The following is a 15,474-nucleotide window of genomic DNA, read 5'->3' as shown; positions in this document are numbered from 1 at the left end:
GGGGTTCAGCAGCATCAGGCCCCTGCTGAACCTCCTCCTCCAATGGGAGATGGTTCCAGCACCTTGTCAGCGCAGCAGATCCCTGGATACATTTGCATTACTCACATCCCTCACCCATCTGCGGACCAAACTCATCTTCCTACATAAAACAGCAACATGCACCTGGAAGCTCAAAAAACACAGTGCTGGGAGTCTGTGAAACGAGGCAGTGAAAATGAGCAAGAGGCTGATTCCATAAAAGCCGCCACCACCCCCTCAGCAAAGAGGCCACTTATCTGTGGTGCTACCTGCAGCAAAGGAATAAAGAATTGCGATGAAGCGAAGATGCAATTTCTTTTAGTGGGTCCTGAGCCTCCTTCTGCAGTTAAGACATCAATACAGGTGCGCGTCAGTTGAGTCACCAAACCAACTTTTGCAGCCTTGACTTCCTGGAGAAACCTCTCCTGCAAAAGCGGCTTTAGGAGGAGAGTAGAAAGGGCTGCAAAACGCACGAGTGAGCAAAGCCACACGGCGTTGCCTCCGCAGCCTCCGCGGCAGGGCACTGCTGTCAGCTGCCTTGATGGAGTGCTGCTTTCACACGGCAGCCCTCCTCCCAGACAACATTTTCTCTAGAATGGAGCTGCATGTTAAAAGTCAGTACATAAAAAATATTTAAGCCTTGCCTGATCTTAACACACCTTCCTTCAAGCGCCAAGGAAATTCTCAGCCTGGCTTTTTTGCTCCTGAATCCACAGCAGAGCAGGGTAGGTTCCTGCTAAGCCCCCCTTGTCCCCCCAAACTCAGCCAGGGTCGCAACACTCCTCCCCCTCCTAAAACGCTTGCATCGCTTTCAGCTGCACCCATTTTTCTTTTCCTGGACTCTGATGGTGGGGGGTTTTTGGGGTGCCCAGCCCTTCGCTGGCACACATGGCAGTGATGGCCAGGGATGCCTTGGGTACCTGATGCCTGCCACAGGCATGGGTCACTGGCATCACAAGCACAGTCCACTGAAATCAAGAGTTAACATTAAGAGTTAAATTCAAAACACAGGGAAACATCACTAGCACAAGGCTGGAAATAAGAAAAGGCTGTCAGAGATGTGAGTGCTGGGACCAAGCCCCCCTGGGTGCTGTTTTGGTAGGGCAGAGGGGAGAAACAGGATCACCGGGAGACCCTGAGAGGGTGGAAAGGGTCCTCCAGCCATCACTCCATCAGATCATGGCAGTTTTTGGTCCTCCCCATCCTGCCCAGAGCTGTCCCCGGAGGCATGGACAGTGCTGGGGAAGCCCTGCAAGAGCCCCTCAGCCATGGCATGTCGGTGCACATGATGCTGGCTGCTGGGCGCTCTTCTTCCCCCTCCCCAGCAGTCTCCCCAGCGCAGGGCTGGCAGGGCACCAGGGAAATTAAGCAGGCGATTTCTAAAGCGGAGAGAAAAGCAGCCATCTGGGCCCTAACAGACAGGTCGTTTAATGAACAAAGGGAATTTTCTAGAGAAGCTGGAGAAATGCAACAGTCTGAATAAAAGAAGTGGTAACCCCTCCGATCCATCCAGAGGCTGCCTTAAGAGAGAAGCTGTCAGGGAGCGCTGAATACAGGGGTAATGCCCCGTCCTGTCTAATTAAAGGATGAAGCTGGAGATGGGCTGAAGCAGTGGGAAGCTGGGAGAAGGAGGGTGGGCTGGGGGAGAAGTTCACATTTTCTGAGCCCCAAAGAGGTGGGGCAGCCACCCCGGCAGCCCCCTCTGCTTAGGCACCTACTTCTGCCCCTTTGGGGATGGATTTACATCACTAAGTCCCCTAGGAGATTTTATGTGCCCTCATCTTAACTATCAACATATTCCCCTGCAGAAAGCATGATTACTACTCATGTGACAGACAGAAAACCCAGGCAACTTTCCCACGTCACAGCTCCAAAGTTCAGGGTACAAACCTGGCACCCTTGTCCTCACCTTGCACATCCACCACCAGCTACAGACACCTCCTCTCCTTTCTGCTCTTCCTTGTAGGAAAACCATCATCACTCATAATTCAATTCGCGAGTACTTTCTCACCCCATTGTTTCGTATCTGGAACATTTCATAACCTTGTTTTGCACGCTCGAAGGCAGCGCTCCCCCTTCTCCTGGGGCTGGTGAGCAGGTCTCTTTTGAAGCTCTTCCAGGTTATTGAACTACTGTGTTAATGCAGCTTGTTTCCCATCAGCTGAGGGCAGAGTGCTGGGGACATCATTTATTTTCCATGTTTATTTATGTCAGGAGAGTCCTTAAAGGATTTCTTTGCAGCTGCTTCGGTTGTTGCTCTTGCCGAGGTTACCTCCTGCCCCGCTGCGTGCCAGCAAGTCAGGCCCAGGGAGACTGGAGTCCACCAGCTTCCTTCAGCTGTTTTGATGCCGTGGCAACAACTAATTTATGCTTCTTAATGAGAAGCAGATTTGCTCTTTTATTCTGGCTAATAAGCCCTTATGTCCCTTGAAGGTAAGGCGAGCTGATCCCTCAGTCAAATACCCCTATTTCTGCACAGTCGCCAAAGAAGGGCTGGTTCTGGTCACCTCCTTTTCAGATGGCTTGAGCATGTCCCATCTGGACTTTGAGGATACGATCACAGCAGAAAGCAGTGTTGCCCCCATGACGTGTGAGCCCCTCCCCAGGAACAAGCTCGTCCTCCAGGATGTGGATTGAGACTTGTAAACCCTTGAAAAATGGCGGTATTGGGATTATCTCAACAGAGCAATTCCCTCTGCACCTCTCATCCTCGTGGAGGAACCAAATGGGTGCCTATTTTATTCCACCTGCCACTGCCTTTATTATTATTTCTCCAGGCTCAGTCATGGCTGCAGATGGTAACTTTTTCTTGCTCTAAACAATGTATGGCCAATTTGCAAACTGAGATGACCTCCTCTGCACCAGCCCCTGCTCAGGGCTCCACACCAGCCCTGGTCCATCACCCACGGATGATGGCCAGACCCTGTGCCCTTGCCCAGGTGGTCCAAGCTGGCATATTGCCCCACTCCCAGCTGCTACCCAGCAACTTCCAGCTCTTTGGAGCATCCCAAGGTGATTTGCTGGGGAACTGGCTGCCAATTAGTTTTCTCTTTAGAGTTCAAGGCTACCCCAGAGGAGGAGAGCATGCCGTATCGATTTCCTCTGTCGTCCTCCCAACCATCTGGGCAAAGAAACATTTGTTATTTTGTGACAGATCCCTGCAGAGGCCACTCAGGCATCCTACCTGCTTGCACAGCCGAGCTGGCAATTTTGCCAGAAACTCTGCTTTAAAGGGTTTTGCAACATTAATTAAATTTCTGCAGTTGTATCTCTTGGCTCTGAATAAGATCTGAGCTTCTCTGAGCACGTGAGGAAGGGCTCAGCTCCTCATCCCTGTTTGAACCTGGCTCTGAACAAGTCTGGCTCCCTAGACTGCATTCCCTGTGCACAACATCAGAAATACAATATTGTCCCTCACCAAAAGGAAATGAATTCAGGACTGTCAGTGTTCAGACACAGGTATGGGTCTAGATAGCCCAGAGGTTGAGAGATGAGCCCAGACCTACAAAAAAAACCCCAGTTGTCCTTGCCCAGAGAACCGATTCCTCTAAATAGACAAGCAAAAAGTAGTATCTGTGATCACACAGACAGGCACAATGCAGGAGGGACAGTGAGTGACCCCAAGAACTCCAGTTGAATTTGACACAAAGCTCTCACAACTCCTGCTTCCTTCCACCCTTCAGGCTCGCACCGATGACCTCCCCCAAGACGGCAAGGCTTTTGTAGACACTGTTTCCCGTTTTCCAGGAAAGCACAGAAGGAAGAGGAGCTGCCAAGCCTGTGAAATGCAGGAGACAGGTTGGTTTTAATAGTTAAAATTCTTTAGAAATTTAAAACAGAAGCTGCTTTTTCAGGAAGAGGATATTAATAAATGAGATAGGAGGAAAACACGGAGAAGATGAGAACTTTAACTCAGGAAAGCTGTGGGACTAGGGCTTCCCAAGCAGCAGAGCTAGATCCACTGCCTGAGCTGTTCCCGTGGTGGAGGTGGGAAAAGGGCACATGGCTCACCGGGGTCCTGCAGGGCTGGGAAACCAGAACGGAGGATGGAAAACAGTCCGACGGTGCCAGGCTGGCACTTCCTACACAACATAGCACGGTTTCTGGCAGCTATTACAAAGGGGCCTGGAAGCAAGGCGGTTGGAGGGGTCAGAAGACACTTGGCATCATCAGCTTTGCTCCAGGGCAGCTATTAATCATCGCCCTTTGCAGCCAGAGCTGCCTGGGTGCAATGGGGGGGTGGTGCTGGGCTGTGAAGGCGAGAGCCGGCACGTTGGCACTGCGGTCCCGTGGACGCGCTCACCCGCTGACATTTTCAGGAGGTGGCTGAAGCGACGTAACGCCTTCCTGGGGAGAGCAGCAGAGCCACCGCAGACAGGTGATGGTGGGTCTGTGCCTGCTCTGCGGCTACGGGAGATACGCGGTGGGCTCAGCACCGCGGTACGCTATTTCAAGAAGAAAGTCAAAGTTTGTGCAGCTGTTGATAAAGGTATTTGCTATGAGGTAGGTGGCAATTACTGCAGAATAAGAGCAAGGAGGCGCGGAAGGCACTTTGCAAACTTTATCCACTTAAAGCACGGACTGCTGACACCACGCAGGGATTTAGAGACCAAAGGTTTGCACCAAGGGGCAGGATTTGAAAGCCGGGAGCCCCAGCCTCCCAGGCTAAGTCACTACCATTTCCCCCACCCTCGATTAATTACAGCAATAAAAAAGGCACTCGGGCAGCAGCCCGGAGGGCTGGGCAGGGCGCAGACACAGGGGGAGACCCCAGCACCCTACCCCCCTCCAATGAGTGGGTTTCCAACCTCCGTCCCCAGCCCAGCACCAACATATTTTCTCGGATATTTTCCCAGTTTCCACAAGAGGGCACCGGCACGACACCGACGGGGACGCACCGGTGTCCCCGAGCGGTTCCCGGCCGGCCCCGGGGGCTGCGCGGCCCCTTCCCACCGCCCGCGGCCGCGGAGCCGGGGCCAGCAGAGGCTCCGGGACGGGATCTCACCCCGGGGTTTTGTCTGCAGGAGAAAAGCGGTTGAGGTACATCTCCCAGGAGAGCTCTCTGCAAAGTCTAGGAGCGGGGAGATCTCCGTTCTGGAGCCCGGGCTATTGCAAAGAAACCCCTTTTGCTCAAAGAAGGTGATTTTCTGGAATAGCTCTGCTAACACCGAAGGGCTACGGGGAGGGGAACGGTCCCACCCCGGTGGGTGAGGAAGGGCACCCGCCATCACTCATCTCCTCCAACATCTGCGCCCCCGTGCACAGCCCAGGCAGGGAGCATGAGCCCTCAGAGCTGCTCCTCTGGGGAGACTGCTTCATCCACAGGGCACCGTTGGGCTCCTGGCAAACCCTGATGCAGGCAAAGACCTAGCTGGAAAGAGAGAGACCAGTGAAAGTAAACCCCCCAGTAACAGAAGCGTGGGTGAAAAGAGCCAGCCCAGCTCAGCAGATGGGTTTTGCAGAGCAGACCCGTGGGGCACACACCTACCCCAGCGCAGGGATCAGGAGCAGACCTGTAAGTGTCCAGAAGGCAGAAATCACTCCAGGGCATCACCTGGGAGAGCTGCATCCCACAGCTGTAGCCAGGGCAGGCCCAGCTCCCAGAAGTTCTCCTCTTCTTCAATGCCTCTGGCTCCCAACAGCGCCATGAGTGGTGACAGGACTTGACACTGCCAGGACCCTGCCAAGGTGCAGCCCAACCACACATGAACTGCCACCAGCGCCTACAAAGCACCATTCACTCTCATACCACAATGCTGAGCAAATACACCCAGTGCTTCTTCTTCCACACTGCCTCAGTCTGATGGGGAACAAAGCAGCTCTTAAGAGCCAAATGCTGATCCAGCAACTGCCTCTCACATGGAGCCCCTTGAGCTATACCTAAGCCCAGGGAGCTGCAGTGATGGTGAAAAGAGGGCACTCCATGAACACCACCCAACTCCAGACAGGACTGGATACCCTTCACGAAGGGAAGCCTTTGACTATGAGACTTGGTGCCCAGAGCTCAGGTCACCTTTCAATGAGCGATGCAGTTGCTTGGTCAGCGACTACATCTTGTACCTCAGAGCCTGGCAGATCAGGCACTTGGTGCTCCAGGTTTTAGGCAGAGAATTTTAGTGTCTTCTTGAGTGAGTTTTTTAACCCAGGTGAGCTTGTAGAAGACTACTCAAATCACTGTTGCCCTGTTCACCACCCATACGAGACCCTGGAGCATGACAGCTGATCTCTTCTAGATTATCTTGATCTTGCTGGACACTGAGTGAGTGCGTACCAAAGCACAAGGTGTATTAGAAATGCCAGAACAGCAACAGATTGTCTGACGGGGCTGTCATTCTGTCATGAAATATGACACGCATCCAGCCCAGGAGGAAGAACTGGATTGCTGTACACTTTAGTGTCAGCTGAGGCCATGCAAGATTATTCCTCATTTCAGAGTCTCATTGATCAGACCTAGAGGATACATTTCTGCAGCATAAACAAAATGTGGCAAAAGTCCCAAACCACCTACCTCTCTTCAGCTGTGCCTTTATATAAAACACGTTGCCATTCCACAGGCGCGTCTATGAGAGATTTCCCTTTTGTGAACCCAATTTCCTCTCGCTTTTGAACAAAAATGCATCTCTGACATGAGGGATGTAAAGGTAGAGACAGCATGGCTTGGTACAGAGCAACAGGGAATTTGCTGAGCAGCGACAAAACAGAGAACAAACAAGAAAAATAAAAGTCAATTTAATGCAGAGAATTTATCAAAGGAGCAAAGATGCTACTTGAGCAGCACCACTGACTGCCCTTCTGTTGGCGGACGTGCCGGAGGGACACTATGAGCATGAAGAAGGAACAGCAATGACAAAGTAAACACAAGTAACAAGGTGGGAACAAGCCTATGGGCTGGTGGGAGCTCCCCGTGCTCCCCACCACGTGTCTTGTCAAAGGTGCAGCCTCAACCAAGCACAAGCTAGGACATAACTAATGTTGAGTGGATGTAATATCTCCGGAGGACATCCCACATGGTGGGCTCAAGAAAAACAAGAGAGACTGCTTTGTTTTTCTCTTGCTCAGTGATAAATGACACCTGACACCCTTTCCCAAAAGCTGAATTCATCAACTCCAGAGCTTACAGGTAATTAGATCTGGAGTCGTGGTGGGATTGTCTCTAGCAGTCATGGTATCGTTTTCCTCCTTGTGATTTCCTTGGGATCCTATAACCAAACTTCCCAGGAGCTACAGTAAGACAAAAGGAGCATTTTCTTGTGTTACACCCTTCAGCCAAGCAGACCTCCATGTTTTTGGTAATTATAGGCCTTTGAGAAGGCACTGCCTTCAGGGTGGCTGTGGAAGAGCCCAGCCAGAGTCACCCAGCTCAGGGCACCAGGAGTCACAGCTTTGACTTAGAGAGAAATATGAAAATCCATCTTCCGAGATGTACTTCAGCCACAATATCAGCAATAGTACTTCTGCATATAACAACATCTCACTGAGAAAATGAAGGCTTGACTGATACATAGACAGCCAAAGGCTGAGAATAAGCAGTATAGCTGTAACTTGCAGTATTTTGGAAAGTCTACAGCTGCCAAACAAGTGCATGCTTCCTCAGATGAGTGTTTCCAGGCTTTCCTCTCAAAAGGAATCCCATGGGAACCCCTTCCTTGCACACTGGTCTTTTCCATCTTTTTATCCCATTCAGGTCCCTTCCATGGTTTAGATGCTTGCTTGATCCCAACACTGCTCGCAGATCTGCTTCTTCAGCCTCAAAAAAAGCCTTGGACAGTGAGATCCCCAAAGTCTGGCAACAGCCCTTGAAGTTTCCTGTTGATCTCTTGGTAGTCTGCCATCTCCAGCAAGAGGCATTTGTTGGGAGGTGGAAAAATCCAGAGCCAGGTGGTTTGGGATGGGAGCCCTGGGAAGCTGTATGGGGGTTAGACACCCCCACCATGCTGTAGGACAGGCAACCTCTGGAAATAAAGTCAAACCTGTGGATGAAGCAGTCCAGACCTCTTATCTCCCACTTGTGTTTTGGATGAGGGAACCTTTTGTCCTGCATCCTTAAAGAAGGACATGTGTAGCAGGCCGTGTAGGACACACTTGAATTGCAGAGCAAGCCCAGGATGTAACGGCAGTGCCTGGCCTGTCGGGTCATCTCCAGCAGCCAGGAGCTAAGCCACAGGAGATGCCAGTGGGGGGTTTGTTAAATGACAAGATGATATAATCCAAACATGTCCATCACCTTCAAGCAAGGACCCTGTGACACAGGTAAAATTGCTTTTGTTCACCCAAAAGATCAATATTGTCAGGATGAAATAATATGTCAGCCAGTGTGAAGAACTCCGTCTGACCACTGACAGTCAACAGGCAGAAACTTCCTCTTGAAAAAAAAATATTAAAAAAATCCTGAATATACTGCCACTTTCCAAATCACTGTATTTGGACTGTTCTCACCAGGAGCTGTAGATCATCTCCAGATTTCTTGGAAGAACGATTTTCTGTGCACATGGTTTATTCTGATGCAGGAAATTCCTCAGATTTAATCGGGTTGTTTTCTATTATATCATCATGGCTAATCAAACTGCCAGAGTCCCATCTGAAGACCACACTCCTTGATGAATATCAGCATTTATTCCACATCAGTCACGGCAGGACTTTCCTCTGAACAAACCCGTTGTCAAAGGCAGTTTCTCATTACGCTCATCTAAAACTCTCTGGTCCTTCAGCAGCTTCTTCCCCTCGCCCCCGCACGTCTGCTTTGTTTTGCACTGGATTTAACTTTGCATATGTGGTTTGGTGTGGTGTTTTTTAATATAACATCAGATCTCTTAATTCTCTGACCCAGAAATCAGAGACAATCCTCATAAAAATCTGGGACAAAGAAGACGCAGCTGCACGCGCACAGCAGCAAGAGCTTCTGAAACTCCCCAATCTACCCATTTAAAGTGATTTTGATTAAAGAAAGCATTTTGAGAACTGTTGCTGTCAGATCCCAGGTTATTTTGAAAGCAAATCCTTGGCTTTCAAGTACAGCTCTACTCTGAACAAGACACTTTAAAGAGCAACACAGCGGCCCAGGTTTGCCATCAGCTGGTGATTCGCACCCAAGATGCGAGGGCTTTTCCCTCCCACATTGTCACCTCCACGAGGCCAGCTAGGACCGGAGACCCACGCAGGGTACACGCCTGCTCCCACAGCATCCAGAAATAAAGGTTTCCTCAGCCGCAGCGTGACCTTTCCCGGAGCCACACAGCCCATTCCTGCAGCACTTTTGCCAATGAGTAAATAATGAGAAATTAGTGCACAGCACCGGTGATGAGTCAGAGGGAGCCACTGCTGGCACTACTGAACCTGCAAAGACTAAACAGGGCGTTGGAGACATCCAAGCCTCCCCCTCGGTTTTGTGAGTGACGACATCACCCATGTCACACCCCTGTCACCCCCGTGTCCTCGGCGGGGCAGACGTGCGTAGTCCCGTCAGTGAGTCACAACCGGACACCAAACCGGGAGAGCCCCGTCCGATGCCAGGCAAGGGATGGGAACGCGCTGCATTTCACATTGCCTCTTTCCAAGTTTAGTTTAACGAGGGAGAATAACAAAACATCACAGGCTGAGTCAGGTAGGCGCACGCAGGCAGCAACCTCCCTTGTGAGAGCCCCAGGAGTTTTTAGGGGCTAAAGGAGGGTACCGAGGTACAGCTGCACCACACGCTGCCACCAGGGATGGCAGGGTCCGGCTTGGGGGGTCCTGCCCGCCAGGAACTGCTTCTACCCCACAACACTTCACTGCAGCACCCACGGATGAAGAGCGAGGCCAAGGTGGGAGCTCACCCGCTCCATCCCCAGCACCAATCATGGGGAAGTCCCCAGTGAGAGCCAAGGGAGGGTTTCACCCACCTGCTCTGAAGCCTTCCTGAAGGCAGTCTCATTAAAGCCAGTGATTTAGCTTAACTACCATGGGTAGTTCACACGGCTGGGCCCACAATAGCAGCCAAGCACAGGAGGAAATTGCATGACTGTATCTGGAAGTCTGGGGTGCTCAAATCTGAAAGGGAAGTAGCGCTTCAAACCAGCCAGGGCTTTAATACGAGATTAAATGCTTTCACAGGAGCCTGTCTGTTTGAAAGCTTCCAGCCAGCCTTTTGTGAAGCCAATTTAGTTTGCATTGTACTTTGGCTTCAAGAGGTACCTTAAAATGCAACAAGCAGCCCTTTATTTTTATTTATTTTTTAACATGGTAGCTTAACTTTCTTGGAGGGAATTCATGGACCTGAGATGGCCACTGCTCCACGCGGGAAGGGAATGAAGTGCTTTAATGACAGAGGGGCTGAGCAAAGCTCCTCTCTCCAATGCCGTTGGCCTGAATGCATTATTGTTTAGGGAATCTATTGAGCAGTTTGTCCTGAAAGACTTGCCATTTTAGAAGGCTGAATGAAGCTCCAACTGGGGTTATCAATTTTTAATTTCCCCATTAGCAGAAACAGAAGGTTATGAGTCTGGTAGTTTCTCCTGATAGAGGGAACAGTCTATTTCTATGCAAGGATTTTACTTTGAGGGCCAATTATCCCAAGCCTTGAACCAGGCGGTAAGCCATGTCTCTGGGACACTGTGCCAGACCCCAGGTGCTTAAATGCAGCAATTTAGGAGAGTTCCTGGCTGATCCTGGGGCAGGTGGGAGCAGGAGGGCAGCTGCACATGGGCATTTAGCAGTGACAGCAGCAGGATGCTCCTATCCTCTTGCAGGTGGGAAAAGCACCCCAGAAACTGCAAGGAGGAGCCCATTCCCCAGGCAAGGGCCAGCTTCTGCTTTGAAATTCGGCACCTGGGAGACAAGGGGCACAGACTTGTAGGAAACTGTTGCTCCTTCTGCCCCTCCACTCCCTGATGTGGGGACACAGAGGGACCTCTGTCCTGTCCCCCCCAGCCCACCGCAGCCAGCCGGGGGGGGGGGGGGGGGCACAGCGTCACAGGGCTCTGTGCCACCCCAGCTCTCCCCACAAGCACATCCTTGTCATTCAAATGAGAAGCTGCCACAAAGGCGAGGGCCCTGCCCTGAACAAAGAGCCGCTTGGGACGGCGACAGAGGGGGATGCGGTCCGTGGTCTCCACAGATGAATGCAAATGCCTCCATCCCCTGGGAGCAACTTCTCTGGGAACAACACAGGCGGGCTTTGTGAGCGGGAGGCTGAGAGAGGCATCGCTCATACGCAAGCCCCCAGGAATGCCCAGCAAGCCCCAGCTGGAGAAACGCCTGGGGGACACGCAAAGACCTTCCCTGTCACCCCTGACCATGCAGTCAAGAAAAAGCAGCTCACAGGGGTTTTTTGCACCCATGCTCTTGCAACCAAACTAAAACTTTCCAGGCACTCCTGCATCCCTTGGCCACTGATGCCAGAGGCCACGTCCACAGGGGATGATCTCGGTGATGCTACCACCACCCCGATGCCAACTCCTGTCCTGCAACCCCAGCGTCAGGGCAAAGCATCTCCCTAAGGAACAGTGTCTCCCTCAGGGCCAGGCTCGCTCAGCGTTGGGCATCAGTCCATCCCCAAGCCAGAGCTTTTGCCTGGTGCCCAGCGTCCCACGGTGCAGCGACCGTACCCACAGTGGGCAGTAACACAGCCCAGCAGGCAGGAGCTGCCTGCTCTACAGCCAGCTTCGTTACAAACCAGCAGGTCCCCAGGTCAACACCTTCAGTGTATAGGCTCCACCATGCCGGCTCTTCTGAAAAATAAAACTTGAAGGTAGACCTCCCTTCAGACCTGGTTCAAAGCCCAGTGAAGTGAGAACTCTTATTACTCCGTTACTACTAACATATATAAAGTTTTTGCTTCTTGCACCCCTGAGACACTCAAGCCCAACAGCCATAAAAAGATGCAATTTTTGAACGCTAGGCACTGTGGTGAGGAGGGGTTGTGGGGTTTACTGTAAAGGCAGCAGTGCAAAATGCAAAGTAGTAAATCTCAAAAGCAACATACTAAAATTCAAGGGAAACACTCAAGTCAAGCTCAGTTCTATCTGCTATTTTATGCTCTCTTTGTTAGAGCAGCTAATGAAGAACAATAAAAACATTAATAATCAAGCTAGATTTATAAACTGGGCAGGATATTCCACTAGTAATGAAATCTGAGAATCATTCAATATTATATTGCTTTGGGCAGCACTCTAACAAGAACGGCCTTTGAATTATAGCCCTCTTTCTTTTTGCTGAACTTTAATTTGGCCCAGCATCACTGTTTCATTTAAAACAAACCTGTAGCGGGACTGGAGTGTAGGATGCAGCTCCGAGGCACAGTCCCGCTCGGCGCTGAAAGCCTCTCAGCTGCAAGGGGGGAGTATTTGGGATGTAAAAGCTCTGTTGACATTGTGCTCTATTTGCTGCAGAGAATTGCTGGATATAATTTTCAAAGGTTAGTGGAGCTTTCTATTGCCATGGTTTCATGCTTCCTAGTTTTCAAATATTTGGTTGAAATGCATCACAGATCTTTAATTTCTTAGTTGCTTCATAAAGTGGATGTCAAATAATTCTTAAAGCTCTCACTTCCCACACAGTGGTATTTCCCTGACAAACACCTCTGAAAATACCTGGCATTCTGTGCTCCCTGCTGCTCATTAGAGGGCATAAGCACAAACGTACATTGCAATCAACCCCTTCATAATCCCACTATCGCCGTCTCGAGCCAGAGATGTATTTGCCCCAGCAAGGAGGGGAGAAATCACCCAGACACTCTTCTGACATTGTCTGCTCTGTATTTCCCAGCCTAAATAGGGCTTGGTCTTAGCATAGGACCCTTCTCCTGCAGTTCATGTCTGCACTATCACCATCCCCGGCACCTTTTGCTTTGTGAGACTGCCACAGCTCTTCAGCGTGGTTTTGAGCTACTGCTCAAATCCAGTCCAGAACAAAAAAACGGTACCTTAATGCCTGAAAGTTGCCAGCGATAACTAATAAGCCCCCTCGAGTATTAACATTTAACCTGTAAAAGCCGAGTGCAGCACGTATGGTAGAAAGGGTAAAAGTGGGTCGAAGATGAAGTTTGAGTCAAATTGATTGGGGCAGAACACACCAATTCGTGTGCTGTTTGCATGAAATATTAATTCCAGCTTTAACATTTGGTTATAGAGGAAAGCAAACGCACCATAACGATGCAGATGTGCCTTATTTTCCCCACGTTTTCTATTCTGTTCGGAACGGATGGGGAACGATATGCTTTGTCCTTCCCAGCAGGTGTTTTTGAGCAGGAGCCTGCGAGCCGGAGCACACGCTTGGCGGCCGAGCCTCAGCGGCAGTGTCCTGGCGCACTGCTCCGTGCGAGCCCCGCTCGTTAGATAACCCTGCCGTGCTGCAAACCTCCCTCCCTCCTTCACAGCAGCACCCGGGCAGCGTTTTGAAATCCGCTGGATTTCAGGGAATTTCTCCAAACTGGCGGGTCCAGCCCCAGGACTGCTCGCCCACGCCCAGCCACAGCCGGCTTTCCGACACCCAGGGTTGATGGAGTCGTTGGGGTTTCTCTAAGCTACAGCTGGTATCAGCTACAAGAAACTTTTCCTCCTCCAAGAGAAAAGCCTCCATCTCTCCCCTCTTAGAGGAGACGGTGTGAAGCTTGAAGCTGTACAGAGCTGCTGACACCGTGACCTGGCAGGGACATGACCCGAGCCCTCGTCGCCTGCTAAAACCGGTCCCTCGCTGCAGACCGTGCGCCCCCCCCATGAGCGGAGCAGCAGGAGCAGGGGGATGCCCAGGCTGTGCCGACCACCGCAGTGAAGTCAGAGCTGTGCCCAGTGCATCCCCGAGCGTGTCCCAGTCCTCCGGCATCGCTCCTGCTCCAAACGTGCCATTTTTATCCCGCTTACTGGCGGGAGTTTGTGCGGCTCCACCGCAGGCAGAGAGCCCTTGAGAGGAGCCAGCCCTTTCTCCGCGCCGGAGAGATCCCCAGCCCCCGGTGAAGGCTGGGGGGGGCCGTCACCCCGCGGCTGCTGGGCTGGGGGAAAGTTGGGCCACCGCACCGGGGTGTGGGGGGACACAGCGTGGTGAGGGTACAGAGCACGGGGGGGCTGCGATGGGGACGCCCTGTAACACCGGGTGTGAGGGAGGGGGGACACCGGCTTCAAAAGGGCTCTGTGCGGTGGGTGCGGGGCGGGGGGCACGGGGTGCAGGGAGGGTAAATGGACCCTTCTGAGGGCGCGGGGGGGCACCAGATGCAGCGAGAAGCACCACGTAGAGCGAGTGCTGGGCATGGGGGCACCGGGTGTAAAGGGGCGCCGAGCAGAGGGTGAAAGCTGGAGGGCACTGGCTGCAAAGGGGGGCGGCGGGGCGCTCCGGGGAGCCTTTCCAGCCGCCGGGGCTCAGCCGGCACCGCGGGGACCGGCGATGCCCGGAGTGGGGGGGACACACAGCACCCGGAGAGGCGGGTACCGGGTGGGGTAGGAGCGGAGAGGAGGCGGGGGGGTCGCGGATAACTCACAACTCCTCGGGTGATGTCGTCCGCCGCGGGGGTCGGCGCCGCGGGCGCTTCTTGCCACGCCAGCCACAGGGCGACCACGAGGAGCATCTCCCGGCGGCGGACGCGGTGCCGGGCGGCGGGGCTCAGCATCCCCCCGCGCCCCGCGCCTCCCGCCGCCCGCCCCGGCAGGGCCCGGCCCCGCGCTGGGCTCCGCCGGGCCGCCGGGCTCCGCGCCGCATCCGCGCTCCCGCCCCGGGCTGCGGGCGCCGCCGGGGAGGGAGGCGGGGGGTGATGGGGGGTGGGGGGGGGGGGATGACACTCCGCGCCGCTCCGCCGGGGAGGTGCCGCTCCGCTCCGCGCCGCCGGGGAGGTTCGCTTCGGTTCCGCTCCGCGCTGCCGAGGAGGCTCCGCCGCCGGGGCGGCTGATGGGGCAGCGGGTGCGCGGTCACATCGCCCCGCTCCCGCACCCCGCGGAGCGAGAAAGTTGCTGCGGGCGCTGCCGTGGAGCAAAGCGTGGCTGGGCTGGGGCTGCCGCCCGGGGCCGCCGCGGCTCCCTCGCTCCTGCCATGCACCCCTGAGCGCCCCGGCCGGCGGCGAGGAGGAGGAGGAGGAGGAGGAGGAGGAGGAGGAAGGGATGCTAATGAGGGGGGCGGTGTCAGGGCTCCGGCGGGGAGGGGGCGGTACAGCGCGGACTGGCCGCGCCGCTGCGCAGCGCCGAGCACCGGCCCCGGCCCCAGCGCTGCGGCTGGCAGGGGAGGGGAGGGCTCAGCCCCTGGCCGCAGCCGTGTCCCCTCTTCAGCTTTGTGACTGCGGCTGGCTGAAGTGCCTCCGGTTTCAACATCTCTTTAAGTACCGGCCTCATCCTCCGAGTTTTTTAAGGTGCTGTGGAAACGCCTGGGTGGTTGGTGCGTCTCCGGCTGATATCCAGTCTCGGAGAGACAAATGTTGGTGCGTCTCTGACTGATATTCAGTCTCAAGGAGACGAATGTCTGGCTTGTCCCCATAAACAGCATAATGGGATCCTATGGCCT

General features: G+C 53.4%; 1 protein-coding gene across 2 annotated transcripts in view; it reads right to left on the bottom strand.

Annotated features, from left to right (window-relative positions):
- The window catches only part of MMP17 (matrix metallopeptidase 17), a 68,580-nt gene extending 53,987 nt beyond the window's left edge, over positions 1–14,593 (bottom strand). Inside the window, exon 1 of one of the 2 annotated variants that reach the window (XM_074844101.1) lies at positions 14,465–14,593. In XM_074844101.1, the coding sequence (XP_074700202.1) occupies positions 14,465–14,593 (129 nt within the window). The remainder of the gene's footprint in view (positions 1–14,464) is intronic. The other variant, XM_074844102.1, reaches the window with a different exon arrangement.
- Between the last annotated feature and the right edge of the window lie 881 nt (positions 14,594–15,474).

This window comes from Strix aluco, chromosome 18 (assembly GCF_031877795.1).
Source record: "Strix aluco isolate bStrAlu1 chromosome 18, bStrAlu1.hap1, whole genome shotgun sequence".
NCBI lineage: Eukaryota > Metazoa > Chordata > Aves > Strigiformes > Strigidae > Strix > Strix aluco.
The sequence above is the reverse complement of the archived record's forward strand: the minus strand, read 5'-3'. Positions and strand labels throughout refer to the sequence as shown.